The sequence below is a fragment of the Rhea americana genome, unplaced genomic scaffold, assembly GCF_003343005.1.
Source record: "Rhea americana isolate MKP2758 unplaced genomic scaffold, rheAme1 scaffold_16, whole genome shotgun sequence".
Classification (NCBI taxonomy): Eukaryota; Metazoa; Chordata; class Aves; order Rheiformes; family Rheidae; genus Rhea; species Rhea americana.
This window is the reverse complement of record NW_028185705.1, coordinates 4,497,260-4,512,641: the sequence shown is the minus strand read 5'-3', so window position 1 is coordinate 4,512,641 and position 15,382 is coordinate 4,497,260. Positions and strand designations below refer to the sequence as shown.

Below are 15,382 nucleotides of genomic sequence, written 5' to 3'. Positions count from 1 at the left end.
GAAGAAGTCTATCGGGGAAAACTAAGGGCAATGCAAATTACTTTTATTAAAATCCTTAAACAGTTGTTTTCACACTGCCAAGCCCCATCAATCTCAGTACTGCAACCAACTGTGTACCTATTATTGTACCAACAGGAAAATTAATTTATCTTAAAGAAAATCCATATCACGAACACAGTTAAACAAATAAGCCTTTAGATGTACTGAAACTCAGAGAGTTTTCATTTCCTTACACCAGCTTGCGCAGGCAGATCCAGTTGTTACAGGCACTTCCAACAGTAGCCGATGAATGCAAACCACAGTGACAAGTGTATTAAGAGTTAAAGTAACGTTGGCCTCTGCAGATACCAATTCTCAAARAATCTTTACATAGGTATATATACACATACATGTATATACATACGCAATTAGATTAAAAAATCTGGTTACAGTAATGCCTGCTTTAATTGCTTGCCATCTGAGAGTAAAGTTAGCATTAAAAAAAGAAAAACCTTAATATAAATTGACTGATGCCCCCTTGGTTGTCTTCCCCGCTATCCTAAGAAAAGCTCCTGAACGCTCCCTACTTTGAAAAGCCAGGATATAAAAGTATACAAGGCCCATTGTCCGAGAAAGAATTTAAAAGCAACACCCGCTGCCAAACTGTGCTCCCCACCCAGTTACCAAACACAGGATACAAGTCAGTTTGTTTACTTCTCGCAATTGAATGCATACAAAAAAGGTCTCCGTGCAGTCCTGTTGTCAGGTCAGTAGTCAGCGTTAAAATGCTGAAATATCCTGATAAAACTTGCATTTTTGATCCCCTCCCTAAAGCTTCTGTCAAAGGTCTGTTTTCCTTTCTTAGGTTACTCCCTACTGCCTAACATAAACTGTCATAACTGCTGGAGGACAAACGGCCCTTTTTTATTTATCTTTTTTTTTTGTTCTCCCAAAAAACAATGCACTTAGGGCAACCCGAATGCACAAAGCGGGATTCTGCTGCTGCTTTTAAATAAAACTAATCCCGGCACGCCGCCTCCCTGCCAAGGACGCGGGGCAGAGCCGGCGGCCGCGGCTCCCCTCCGCAGCCCCGCTCCGCCTGCCCGCCGCGCACGGGCGCTCCGCACGTGGCCCTGCGGCCGGTCTTCATACGAGGAGGTGGGGGGGGATCGTAATAAAAATAGTAATAATAATAAAAAAAAAAAGAAACACAAAACGAGCCATCGATTGCATGCTAATTTAGCACGAGTAACCTCCGTAACTCTGGAGAAGGAGCCCGGGCGGGGGGGGGGAACGCCCCGCCGAAAACAGCCCCCTCCCCGCAAAAAAAAAAAAAAAAAAAAATAATCTAGCAGCAAAAGCTAAGGCCTGGCGCTCTGCTCTCTTCGCAGCTCTCGCGTTCAAACGCTCCTCTTGCGCCGGGAAGGAGCCCTTCCTCGCGGCGCTTTCGCGAGGGTGCCGTCAGAAGCGCGGCCGCGGCGCGCGAGATACTGAAATGCCACCACATTGTCCGACTTCCCTCCTCGCCCTTTTAAGCGCAAAGTATTTTTTTTTTTTTGCCCCCTTTAAGCGCCCAGCCATCATCTTTGTGTCCGAGCTGCTCTCCTGTCTGACAACAGCAATTTAGGAGAGTTAACTTTTATCGTTCATTCTGCTGTGTAACTTTCCCCTTCAAATTTCTTTATCTGCCCTCTGAGCTCATCTGAACTTTCATGTTCTCCCAGCATGCAGGCTTGCATTCAAAACTATGTCTAATAGACCAAATAAGAGGTTAATAAGAAGTGGCAACAGAAAGAAAAAATACAATCCCTGGTAACTGATAAGAATGACAGTGGCAGCCCTTTATTGTTTGTCTTCAAATATAGAGTTAAAGATCTTTAAAAAACTAAATTTTGACGCCTTTGAAAAGAAAGAAGCACAAAATAACAACAGGGGGTTATTGCCTGCCAGCCACAGGGGAGAAGCTCCATAATTCTTATTCTCCCTTTTGAAGGCTGTTAGAAATCTGATTCAAAAAAGCAACAGCAGAAGGAGAAAGCCTCTTGAGGCTATCGCCATTTCCTGTGATCATGCATAATGCGTTTCAAAAGTGGGTTTTTACCAATTCTGTTGATCAATTGCACCTCCTTCATATTCCCTCTTTTTTCTGCTGTGTTTACATCTGATGTGACTCAATGACAAGCGCTGTCTGCGACTGTGAAACAGACCTGTCATGTTGATTTATGGGCGCATCAAACCACGACTTGTCCAAACTGAAGCTCGCAGTTCATTAATTAGAGAGTTGTGACTTTGAAGTCAGCTTTCAGACTGTGGTTTTTAACATTTGGCTTAATTTATATGCTCTTGAATGTGGATCTCTAAGGAAAAAACTGAAATTCCCTTCTTGTCTTTGAACTTCTTTTGACCGCACAATAATCATTTCTTTGTCCAGAGTGATGCCTGCATCCCAGAGTCATTAACGCGCATTGAACTGCCACTGATGAGTAAGCCCTACTGAATTAGAAAAACAGCCAGCAAAACAAAGCTGAGAGCATTCTGCACAGTGATATCTCACAATTACATGCCTTCCCTCCCTGTGCCATTTCCATTTTAATTACTGTTAGTCCTTTAGATTTACATTTTAGACACTTTTTAATCTGTTCCCTTTTTATTATAGTGGCGCCCGTAAGCGCGCTATGGTTAAGGTTGTGTCAGCGTTTCCATTATAAACCCCTATTTTCAGGGGTTTATAACTCAGCTGGAAAAAATTCATTCCGGGTCGCAACTTGGCACAGGTGGCACCACTTGCCAAAATTTCGGGGGTGAAAAATTGGCCCGACTGTATTTAGGAGTACGTCGAGCACCGCGATGACCAACTGAGGCTCAACCGCTAGCGCTACCCCAGGGCACCAYGCAGCACCTCGTGCCGAGCGGTGGCTTTCTAGGATCTCCCCAAGCCAGCACTGCTGCCAGAAGTCTTCAGACAGTCTTCTTGTCACTGCAGGGGTGGACTTGGTGCCTCAATTTCACTCTGCTTACGCTCACGTTTAAGTTTAAGCACACCAAACTCTACAAAGTTAGAACGTGGCAGGTGCTTGGACGAGCGCATTCAAAGCGGAGGCAGGAACCACCCCCRTCCCGTCCCATTGCACCCATGGGTGCAGCCGCGCCGGCACGATGTCTCCGGAGCCGGCGCAACGTGACGTGCTTGCCGGTGTCGCAACAAACGTTGCTTCAGCACAGTCCTCCTGCTAAGCCAGCGCTGCGAAGAGCGTGCCATCAGCCTCGCCGGCTGCAGATGGCAAGTCCGAACTCAAAACCGCTTGGAATTTCGCCTCTTTAGAGAGCACAGCACCGCACCTGGGCCTGCTTCCCACCCCCTCCCCTTTATACCGTAGCTTCCAAAACCACTCTCCCAAGATACTAGTCTAGATGCTTGTTCCAACGCTCACCCCGAGCTTCAAGGCATGGTCCCCCACTATAAAATATGTGGCAGCGAGCAAATGGAAAGCACAGAAAAGTAAAGGCAACAACAGGACAATAACTCTAAATCTGAAAGCCGAGACCTGATAGAGTCAGTGCAGTTGTGCAATCATTTATAAGATGAATGACAGTTTAATAGCTACGAGACAGTCCTCTGGGATCTGTGGTTTGAAAGTAAAATGGGTATTGTCTGTACCTCTTTAGGCTGTTTTCCAGCATGTTGTTGCTGTAAAAGTTGAAGCTGCAACTGTTCCTGTTGTTTCTTATAAAACTCTTGAAGCTGCTGCTACAAAGAAAAGGAGAGATGGTAAGTAACAAAGTAGAGAGCCAATTCAGTATCCCTTTTGGTGTAATACACAAACTGTGATTTGAAAAATAGCATCCTTTTATCTGTAATGGTCTGACCTTTAGTTTGAAACTCGACAATAAATTCAGTGCACACTGACTATTCTTGGCATTATCGTTTGAAAAGTAATCTCCAAAATGAACTGATGAAAAACATACCGTTTTCTACACAAACTAATTAAAATAAGGCACGGAATGACCTTTGATTGTAACAACAAAGCCAAAATGCCCTTGCTGGGAGCCCGGCGAATCTCTGTTGTGATACATACACGCTTTCTAAATGATAGGGTTTGGCTGTATTAAGTGTTGTTCAATACATGCACAGACATCCTGGGAAGGACTCTCCTCCTCCCCGCTCCCCAGACGTACGCCGTCCCGGCATCCCTCCGGCCGGCCGGGGGGAGCGCGGCAGCACGGGAGGAGGACCCAAGGTCAGTTTACAGTGGACGCTCACATCAGCCTGGAATTAACGAAGCCGTGTTATGCCGGACACTAAGATAACAGCCTCAAAACTGTATTTTGTCGGTAGCAACCTGTAGCTGGAAAAGAGGACCAGGCATTGGAACGGGGCACTGAGAAAGACCAACGTGCTGCAGAGCGAACGCTGGCTGAAATTAAACGGATCAGGGCTGGCAAACCTCCTCAACTTTTATTGCCACCATTTCAATAGCCCTTTGCAGGTCCAGGTGGATGTAACAAGGTCTAAAATGTAGAGTACCCCTCTACTACCTTCTTTATTCCAATTAACCAGGGTGTATCACGCTTTCTGGGGGATGCGGGTAAAAGCAATGGGGACATTTGCTGAARTCCCAACGCTTCTACATGCATCTCGATTATTTAGCTGATCGTGGAAATGCTCCTCACACTGTTCCCTGCGGTCGTTTCTAGAGGCTATTTCTGGCTTGGAAAACAGGAGGGCAGTCAGTGCCTTCCTTCGCACGACGACCCAGGTAGGGACCTCGAGACCTCGGCGGCCTTTCCCTCCAGGAACACCGGGGGCGACGAAGCCCTCCGGCATCCGCCAGGGCCGCGGCGGCAGCTGTTAAGGAAACAGTTACCTGTTGAAGCATGAGTGCCTGCTGCTGCTGGAGCAGGACTTGGAGTTGCTGGGGCGTTAGCACTTGTTGCTGGAGGATCTGCTGCATTTGCTGGGGAGTGATCACTTGAGGTGTCATCATAGCCACCGACACGGGAACCTGGAGCGCGAGCAGAGAGCAGAGGGCACGTCAGGAAAGGCGGCCCGCAGCCCCGGCGCCTCGCCCGCGCACCCCTAAGCCCAGRGCCGCCCCAGGCCAGCGGGCCCCCAGCGCCCGCTGCAGCAAGCGCCCGCGTACCGACCCCGCTTCCTCAGCGGCTCAGCTCCCTTCCTGCTGAACGGCGTTGCGAGGGAAGTACTTTAAAGAAAGCAGCACGGTAAAACCTGTTCAGATGTGTTTGTTTTAACGAGACGCGGTCCTTCCCCCCCCACAAAACCCCGCCCTGCCGGGCAAGACCCCGACAGCCGCGTATCCCGCGCTGATGAGGTCTACACCCGACCACGACAGGTTTTCACGCAAACTGGAGGAAGGCTCCGTGATGTGAGTAACGGTACTATACTCCTGTGCAATTTTAACAGAAAGGCCCGACTACGACGTCTTTACCATTCCATATTCACCCAGCATACAGATGTCTTCAATTCTTTCATATTATGTGAGATACCATTAAAAGCCGCTTTCCATGACATTTCAGTGACAAACAGCTACAGTGATGAACTTGATAGCATTTCATATTTGCAACTGTTAACACGTTTCTGCACGGGCATCTTTGCAAGGAACCTGTACACTGTATCTGAAAGGATGATGTCTTGTTCAGATAAAACACTGACATTAAAATGACAGGCTGTCTTGGCCAAGGTTACACAAATTGTATTCAAGCGGATACCTAATGACAATGCTATGAATTCTGCAAGCTTTCTAGAATGTAATTTAGCTATTCAAAATAATCACTGCACTTGTGTTTAATTTGCAGACTACATGAGAACCATTTTGTCAGTCCTAGTAATGCAAGAAGACTATTTCTCTAGAAACCCACCCCTCTACCCTCCACCCCAAAAAAGGAAAAGAAAAGGAAGAAAAAAACAATAGAGGGAAAGACAAAACCCATATGAGTTTTAACAGTAATATTTAAGCACCTTACTTTTCTATAGTTTCAAATCAAATATGTGACAGCACAAAACTAAAAGCAGTAAAGGATATACTTTGCTAAAAAGGATCTCCTGTCATCTCATGTATTACAATAAAAGATAATAATATGTTTAGCACTTTTTCTGTGCACCACTTTTTAAAAAATCAGTAGACAATAGCTGATCAGAAGATAAAAGAGTTTAAAAAAATCTTCCAGTGTAGTAGTAAGCAAGTGAGAAATGCAGTATTAATTTTATGTAACATAATGTCTTAATATGCAGTTTATCTTGACTTTTTCACATGATTTGTCCTGTCATTTGCATAGCAAGCTCTCATTCCTAATTTCACAGTCATTATGCACTGATGTCCTGATTTCTCAGCATCACTAATTTTGATGAACTAAAAATGGTTCCTGAAGGTCAGATTCATGTACACTGCACAGCTTCCCATGTTGTTGTGTACATGTTGTGTGCCAGGGCCAGACACTGCTTGGAAAACAGTTATTGGGGGGGGGGGGGCTAAGTCTTGCACGCTTCTGACCCCCCTCTAACGCAAGCACTGCGAGGTCCTCTGCGATACCTCAGCATCACAGTGCGTTGCCACACGTCCGAGGTGGTCCACAGCCGGGCAGCCAGGTGCGAAGCCTCGCAAAAAAATCGAGACTTAATTACGGGTCAAACTCCAGCCCCACCAGAGGTGCTGGCCGCTCTCGCCGGGGCCGGGCCGGCGGGTTTTGTGCGCTTCTGCAGGGGAAACACCAGCGAGCCCCCGCGATACACCGCTGCCTCRTCAAGCGGGACGCGCTCCGAGGCGAGGACATTGAGTCATCAGGGTGGGTAATCCCACTAATTCAGAATATCTTAATCCCAAGTCTTCTGAAAAACTTTTCTGGAGCAGCCAATTATTTAATTAAATAGTGCAGTCACCAGCTCTGCCCTTAAGCGTGACTCACCTTCGCTATTCCCATGCCCAGAGAGGTTTGCTTTACCCTCGGGTTCGCACTACCTTTCACTGACGTTGGACCGAGCAAACAGGAGAGGAAGCATGCTTAAGTGTGTTTTCTGTGCCATTCTTGGATGATATACAACACAAACACTCTTCAGTCAGATTTATGACGACAGCCGGGGACGCAGACAGGAATAGGGTGGGGTGCTGCAAGCCCTACACGCTGCTGATTAACACGGAGAAGGGCCACGCTCCGCCGTGGGCTACGCGCAGGCAACCCCCCTCGCGCTTTCATCTCGGGATAGACCTGGGCATTCGGCCCTACCTTTGAAAACTGGCCATGAACCTTTCGGTGAAGAATCTCCGAGCTGCGTGCTCTTCGCAAAATAGAAGCACTTAACCAGTAAGAAAAAAAAAAAAAAATATATATATATATATATACACACACACACACACATATACAAAAGACACGCTTGGGGAAGAGGATCGTGTCGATCCATTCAACATACTTTCGCCATGTGAAAACACATTCTCTCACCACATCTGTGCCTCCAAAGGCGGCCCTGCCTTCAATTTATAAATACAGAAATGGCCAGRTTTACCCAAAGTCTGTGCTTCAGCTTGCCGTGAAGATACCTTACGGAAGCCTTCCGCAAACAACTTCAACCCAACCAAAAGCTACCACGTGCAAAACCCAAACCTGCTGAAGGACTTTAAACAGTTAAGAATTACGGCCTCTGTGTCCACTCTCGTAACTCCCAACGTCCCACGTTTCCACGTAGCTAGTCCCCAGCAATACTGGGACTCAAAGGGCAGGCAGCGCCCGCARTAGGCTATTACAGCCCACACTTTATTACCCATTACTACCGAGGTCATTAGCGGTAAGAGTGATTGTACCGGTCTTAACCTATTGATCATTGTAACTACTATCATTTAATCCCGTGTTGAATGTCTGGAAAGCTGCTAAAGGCACACAAGAGAGAGTGCTTTAGCGTCGAGAAATATAGCCAAAGCTTGGAAATTACACTTTGATTCATAAAATCTAGCCAGTGGTTTAAATCAATAGTATTTAAAACAGTCATGTAAGTTCTTAACTACAGCTCTCWAATATTTATGGGTCCCTTTTTGAGGGTATTCAGTCAAAACTAAACTTTATTTTAGATACTGCGCAATATACTTTACATTACGTTAGATAAAAAATATTTATTTCTGATATTTTGCCTGATAGTAAGTGAAACCTAAACTGAGGGCTAGAAATTAATTCTAGATTTCTATCTCTCAGATGTCAACTCAAACGTGTTGCCAAAAAAAATTACAAACCAACTTTAAAAATGGCTTAACTGTTTAAGTACACGAAAGCGAGCGTGTTTTATGAGTTAACGATGAATCACAGGAGGCAGTTTATGCAGGACTAGAATAATTCTGTCTTACTGCCTTCAGGGAGTTGAAGTTCAAATTAAAGCACTTGGAAATATATTTAAGGAATGCTAACTTAGCATGCACAACAGAAATCAGATTTTTTTTTTGAGACGTTTATTTCTGTTTTCTGCGCGAAACACGATTGCTGTTACTGATGGGATTAACGAAGCGCTCCTGGTACTGCTGACTGATGGCAGTAGGGTGGGGACTGCACGTAAACCTGGCAGCAAAGGCAAAAATACAGCTGCAATTTGGCTTTCGCATCGGTACCAGTACGGACCTGCTGACGCGGCCGGGAAGGTCGCGGAGGCTCCGGGCTGCTCCGGACGCGGCCGAGCAGGAGCCGCGGCAGCGACGCCTCTCCGCTCCCGCTAGCACACCTAGCTGATCATCTGCATTCCCCCCTTCCCACCGATATTAATGTAATTAAACACCAGCTGAATAATTTCAAGCAGTTTAATCTTGTATGAAGTGGAGGGGGGGGGAACGCTATTTTCCCACCCTGTGCCGCGTTGCTGGAGACGGTTGCAGCCTTGTTAACTGTTAGCAGGCAGCCACGGAGGACGGGAAGGACTTCCCTGACTCACAAAGCACAGCCCTGCCAGAAAGCCCTTCTCTCCTGCCAGCTCAAACGCGATTTCGGTTAACTTCTCATACCAGCTACGCAGGATTTCTACCCCCTTCCCCCCAAAAGAAAAAAAAAATCTTCATTTAAAGGTTTTGCGAGAAAAGTTGAACGGAGCAAAACATAACCCAGAAATCACGAGTGGCTGAGGAACAGTTAAAAATACCAGGCTACATGAAAAATAGATACGGCGAGGCAAAAACCAATTGATTTGAGCTGCCTGATTGGAACGTGGCTACGGGCAAAGCAACTGAAACGTAGGAAATCTCAGCCAAAATAACGCGGAACAGCTCCGCTCCTGCCACGGGACAGGMCAACCCAGGGACGGAGCGGCCCGCCGAAAGCACGCAGCCGCGAACCGCAGCAAGCCCCGCGGAGCGAAACGCGCCGCGAGAGGACCCGCGCCCAGCCCAAGCCGAAAGCACCTCCGACAACTCCGCGCTCTCCAGATCGACAGCAGAACCCGCCACGGTCGGGACTGCGCACGTGCAAACCCTAATTCCGTTTCACTGCGCAAAATGGAACCTCACTTTTAGACCCGGCTATCTTGCCACAATACTGCACAACACATTAGGACAGGTAATGTTCATTATATTAACGTAAAATCAGCTAAACAGTCAGTCATCAGCATAACTGCTCTCTCCCTAACAGTGCAGCTCCCCACTAAAAGAGAGGGGGGAAAAATCCCTCCTTAAAATTAAATCAGCATTTTATTATTATAATTCTGTTYATTGCACTTTATCAGCAGGAAAGATCTGCCTTCGACCTGGAGATCCCAGTAACGGAGGCGATTCTGACATTCCTGGGTATGTGCTAGGATGCCTGCTGCCTTCGCTATTCTTTCCTAGCTCAGGAGAAAAATGGAGTATTTTCATATTTGTTTACAGAATGAAACATCTGATCTTATCTACCACTTCTCATGCATACCAGGCTTCTCACTAAGTGCCAGGATAATTGTTTCAGCTATAATAAATACCCATTTAATTTGCATAAAAATATAAAGTTTACATAAATTAAATCCTTTCTACATCTAACATTTGTCAAATACAGACTAAAACTGAATGCAAGCAACCAAATACTCATTTAATAAGCAGCGTGAGATTGCAGCCTCAAGATTACCATCATCATTTTTTACATTTAAAAAAGTTATCATTTTTGTTTCCCACTCCACCAACATGAAAAGAAAAATTATAACCTGCTGTACATGATTCTCCACAGTGCTGATATTTTATAATGATTCAGTTAAGAAAAAAAAATGTAAAAAAAAAAACGGTATTTCTTCTTAAGTTTAGGAAAGGAAACGTTAGAGCAACATATTCTGCCAAAAAACCCTCAAACAAACCAAAAGCAATGCTGTCCAGAAACATCCAAAATGCCCTCGTCGCCCTTGAAAACCCCTTGAAACCTTCTCTCTCCCAAACATCTTTAATATACTGAGAATGATCATCATGTCAGACTCCCTACATTTGTGTATTAATTCATTAATACATTAAGGGGAGCTTAATTAAATAATAAAAGACTGTGATTGAATCAGCAACATTTAATACGCCTAGAATTTTATGCGAACAAAAAGGAGAGGTGTCACACAGAGGGACTCTCTTCGATGTCAGATTTACAAACCAGAAGGCGACGCGCAGCCCCCCCGGCCACGTCTCGCGGGGATGAGCAGCCCCCTCCTCACTTCCCGACCGCCTTCTCCTCCAGGAGTCGGACGCCCAGCGTCTGCCCGCGGAGCCGGGGCGTTTCGGACGCTGCGCCGGCCAGCTGCGAGGTTACCGAGAAGCATTCACCTTCTCCAAGCGAGCTGCTCRGAGGAACCGCCGAAGAGCATTAAGGCAACTTCAGCTCTGCGTAAAACCTCATTTAGGTGTTGCCACTCGGGTCGCAACTGCAGCCTGTGCAGCCCTTGTAAACTTTATCTGCTTAAAGCGTGCAGGTTTTCACACCTATCACAGCCACCTACATCTGAGCATCGCAGCTAAGCRCTACGGTGCAAATTAGACTCTAATGAGAAAACATCAGTGGCTTCTTTGACAATCTTGCCATTCACTGATTTACTTCTAATGAAGACACACTCCAGCCCGCCAGCTCCCGTGTGAAAGGTCACCACGCGCTCAAAAAAACGCCTCGCAAAATCAAGGCAAATGGGGAACCCGCAAAGAAACCTGCTCATAAAGTGGCGTGGCAATTAGAGTAATTGTGCAAAAAGCCGTCTTCAGTAAAAAGTAAAAGAAATTAAGCTGCCACGACTGTAACAGGTTAGATGAAAATCAAAATTTAATGTATTCTCCCTTGTGTCATCTTGTTTTGTCAAGACATCAAATAGAATTGGAAAGTACAAAATAACAAGCCCTTGAGAAATCACAGAAGCCGACCTTTTTGATGTTGTTGGTTTACCTTGTTCTCAGTTATTTGAACAATGATGTTTCAGATTTAAGGGCAAGATAAAGCTTAAAAATTAAAAACCGTTGTCAGGTTGGGGGTGTCTCCCTCCAAAATAACAGAGCATCTTACCCAAGCAGTGAAGGCAAATCCATCCGAAACTAGTGCAAAGAATAATTAGCAATYCCACTTATTTGTTCAGTATTCAGCCTGTTTTTAATAACATGCATTCAACTTCAGTACAAACTACAGATCCTCTTTCCAGCAGAGGAAACTGTGCTGGGAAGGTTGAGAAGGAAAGAAAAAGAAAAAAAAAAGAGAAAAAAAAATGCTGCGGAAGAGATATTTGCCACTGTCACTTCTCTCCAAAATCTCTACACGGCCACTGTAGCTCTGCAGATGAACGCATGATGCATTTTTTCCCTTTCCTTATAACTGGAAAGTAAAACTGAGCAAGTAAGCACCTTCTAAAAACAAAGYAGCCCAGGATATTTTAACCGAACTACAGCAAAGTAGTTTCCAGTAATGCAGTTCTGCTTTCAATAAAACAAACAAACTGCTTAAAACCAGCCAAGCCTTTTGCCAAACAATAACAAATTTAGCTTATGGTGTCAGGACTTTCCCACAATCTAGTTTTGCAGGTGTTGATAAAACCCCTTGCTACTGCTTTTCCCTAGCAAAGAGGGGAGAAAACAACATCAGCAAGTTATCTTGTTGCTGGTAAAGGTTTTCATAAAGCAAGTCCAAGCTCCCTATCTATCCGGCATAGGTTCCCTAAAGCAGCTCTGAAGGAGGAAAAAAAAATAATAAAAAAATAAAAAACACGTAAGAAACGCAGAAGCACAAGAGCTGTGCAACTCCTCAAACTTGGGAACGCGAGAGCCCTCCTTCCCTACCTTTCCTCCAGCTGACCAGGACACGCAGCCATACGTAAGGAAGCCACGGCGCTGCACACCGAAGCAGCAATTTGTTTAGCATCGCTCTTTGGAAAATAGCATGTGGGATTTGCGAGCAGCCTCAGTGCGTATGAGCTGCCTGGTTAAAAGGCGGCACCCGGAACCGCTCTCGCTGCTCCCCACGGCTCTGGCGGCCCCGCGCCGGCCCCCCGCACAGGTCGCCGCGGGGGGACTTCGGCATGGTGCTGGGCGCCGCGCTTTTAAGATCCACGTAGGGATCATGGGGAAGCAGAGCGATCCGGCGCGCGGGCCCCCTCCTATTAGCAGGGAGAGCCCCAGAAAGCCAGCGCCGGYGCTTCCTTTCTTCCCTGCCAATCCCACTGTATTTATGACTTCTGCTTAGTTCAGCTGGAGTGACTGGCCAGAGCATGTCTTAGAGCTTACCTCTTTTTTTTAAGTAAAAATTATGCTGTTTAAAAAAGAACGGGGGTGGGGGGAGGGCACAGCAGTACGGCACAGTATGTTCAACAAGACCCAAAAAAAAAAAAAACCCAACTGTAACAAACAAAAAAAATTTTCAAAGCAGCCCTTCCTATCATAAGCTTTCTGATGATTTATGGTTTACCAACTCAGCAAGGTTACGCAACGCTGCATGCCTTTAGATGCATTATTTGAGTCAGTTGAGATTTAATTAAGATCACAGCCTCCAAAATCCCTGTCAAATGAAAATTCACAGAAGACAATACACTATATATCCTCATGCAGATAGTCTCCATTCCACTCTCTGGAATAACATAAGTTAATCCTCGTTTCTATGGTGGCAGACAAAAGTTCACTAATTTTGTTTTCTTTTGACACTTGTGTTGTTTTCTGTTTTATGTCATGAGATCATTYCTTTCGGAGCAGGGGAGGGGAGCCGATACGGGGGGAGAACCCAGAGCAATATGTCTGAATACGGCAGCAGATGTATTTTGACATTCTCACAGCTCTACCGTGATGTCATCAAATTTTCATATAATTAACCCCTGCCAGTAAGAGCATCATTTCATGACATCTGTCCATGGGAAGGGGAGGAAGGGACCAGGGAGCAAACAGGCGGCCTGCCTCAGTTTTGCTCTTGGGCTAAAACCAAAAATCAAACAAAATTAGATTAAGGCTACAAAATAGCATCTGCATCTTGCGTATTAGCACCCAGCTTTCACCGATCGTTATCCAGCTAAGCTCCCTCCTCGCCTCCGCCGTGCTCAGCGGCCGCGACTCCGCGTCCCGACGGCCCTCGTCGCTGGTTCAGGGGAACACGCTCGGCTCGGGGTCTAACTCCTCGAGACGCTAGGCATCAGCYGGGTAAAGAAAACGCTATTTCTTAAAGGGAAATGGCCAGAACTTYTACCTCATTCCAGTGCCTTTTCTGTTTGCATTATCTTAATATCTGCTCGCTTATCCCCTGGTTTGGGATGACAGGTGCTAGCAGTCTTTTGTTTGACAGGCCACTACACAAATAACCGCCTTGCCTGAAAGGGCTAATGCACTACTAATGAACAATAAATCAACTTTGATTATAAAGTGTCAGCCCAATCAGTTTGCAGTTCAGCTCTATCACTTTCTAGGCCAAGGCAGCTCCTCTGTTTGGGCAGGATTTGGGTTTCCTCTCTGCAGCCTTATCAATGAAATTTTTGGAAGCAGTCACACGAGATCATTCAAAGCCCCCTGGCAGCACATTTTCCACGGGACAGGAAAAGGGGAGGCTTGCCTGCTTTCAGAAATTTCCTAGACAGCTACTTACAATAAATGCACGATCAACAGGACACGGCTCGTAACCTAGCAGACACACACACTACAGAGATACACATATAGAAGCATGTATTTTAGATGTGACTTTAAAGAGAGATAGGTGCAGTGGGAACTGCTTTCAAACTTGATGTAAAAACATTTCAGATGCCTGAAAGCTTTGCACAGCAGATACACTGATGAGGGGCCCAATCCGGCAATATTCGCTCACCAGGCACAGTTTCCGCTACTTCGGAGAGTACAGTTATGTCACGCTCACAAGTTAGTCCAGGATTGGGCCCGCAAGCACCAGGCATGAAAACTAACTTTGCTCCAAATGAAAAGGACTTTAACATTCCAGCTTATTTGCAAAGAGGCAAGCTAGCCCGCTCAAGTCACTTTTTATTAGATAAAAACTTCAGCAATGTAATTAGCAATTCAACACTCATAGTTAGAATAAATCCAACCGTTTCGTTTTCATAAACATATCTTAGTCACTTAGAATGATTCACGTTTCCTGCCACCAAACTTGTTTTTATTTAAAAATATAAAATGGTAGCGCCTCGAACGCCGGCACACGCACCACGACGAACGTGCCGCGTTTCTGACCTGCTTTGCTGCTCCGTGCTGCGAGGACAAGGACAAGTGGAAGCACTCAGTGTTTTCTAAGACGAGCTGGGTTTGAAGGAGTTAACCCCAAAGAGGAAGAGTGCATATGCACTTTGCTCTAAACTTACCACCCACTTCCTAAGGGTTCCCTCCTCCCCACTACCACCACCCTAGAAAAACCATCTCCTTTGCACTGAAATACTGTATTGCAGGGTTGACACTTAACTTAGCTACACTTAGATCCCGTTACATTCATTTCGCCGGAGTTCGTAACACTAGCCAACGTCAAAAAGCAAGCTCGCTCACTTCACTCCCCACGGGTAAACTGACTGGCAAATAAATTCAGCCCTCACAGCTCCTGACATTTCAGCCTGACAAGGTATTTTATCCACCCGTGGGCTTCCCGCCGCTTTTCGAGGCGGCGGCGGCGGCTCGCCCYGCGGGCGCGGACGCGGTCCGGGGAGCCGCGCGGCTCCCGGCCCGCAGACAAAGGCCCGCGGGCGCGCACGCGGAGGGGCGCGCGGCGGCGGAAGGCGCAGGGGGAGGCGCGCTCYTCGGGTACTTTTCACAGCCCAAGTTACAAAGAGCGCACTGCACCTTCCTTCTGCTAYGCACACAGCACGGCATGCGGGGAGCGAGAGGGAGGCAGCAGGGAAAGCCAGAGCACAACAGGGAGGAGGAGGAGGAGGATGAAGCAGAAGGCGCGCGAGGCGGCGGACATCGCTTCTGCCGCCGGCTCTTCCGCGGAGTTAGCGGCGCAGCCCCCCCGGCCCGGCCCTTCCCCGCTACCG

The 15,382-nt window shown here is 46.5% G+C and overlaps 1 protein-coding gene across 3 annotated transcripts in view; it reads right to left on the bottom strand.

Moving 5' to 3' along the window:
* The window catches only part of FOXP1 (forkhead box P1), a 336,874-nt gene that overhangs the window by 66,463 nt on the left and 255,029 nt on the right, over window positions 1-15,382 (bottom strand). For all 3 annotated transcript variants that reach the window (XM_085300061.1, XM_085300062.1, XM_085300063.1), the window contains exons 6-7: window positions 4,845-4,982; window positions 3,638-3,727 (exon numbers count right to left, since the gene is read on the bottom strand). In XM_085300061.1, coding sequence (XP_085156187.1) covers window positions 3,638-3,727; window positions 4,845-4,982 — 228 coding nt within the window. The remainder of the gene's footprint in view (window positions 1-3,637; window positions 3,728-4,844; window positions 4,983-15,382) is intronic.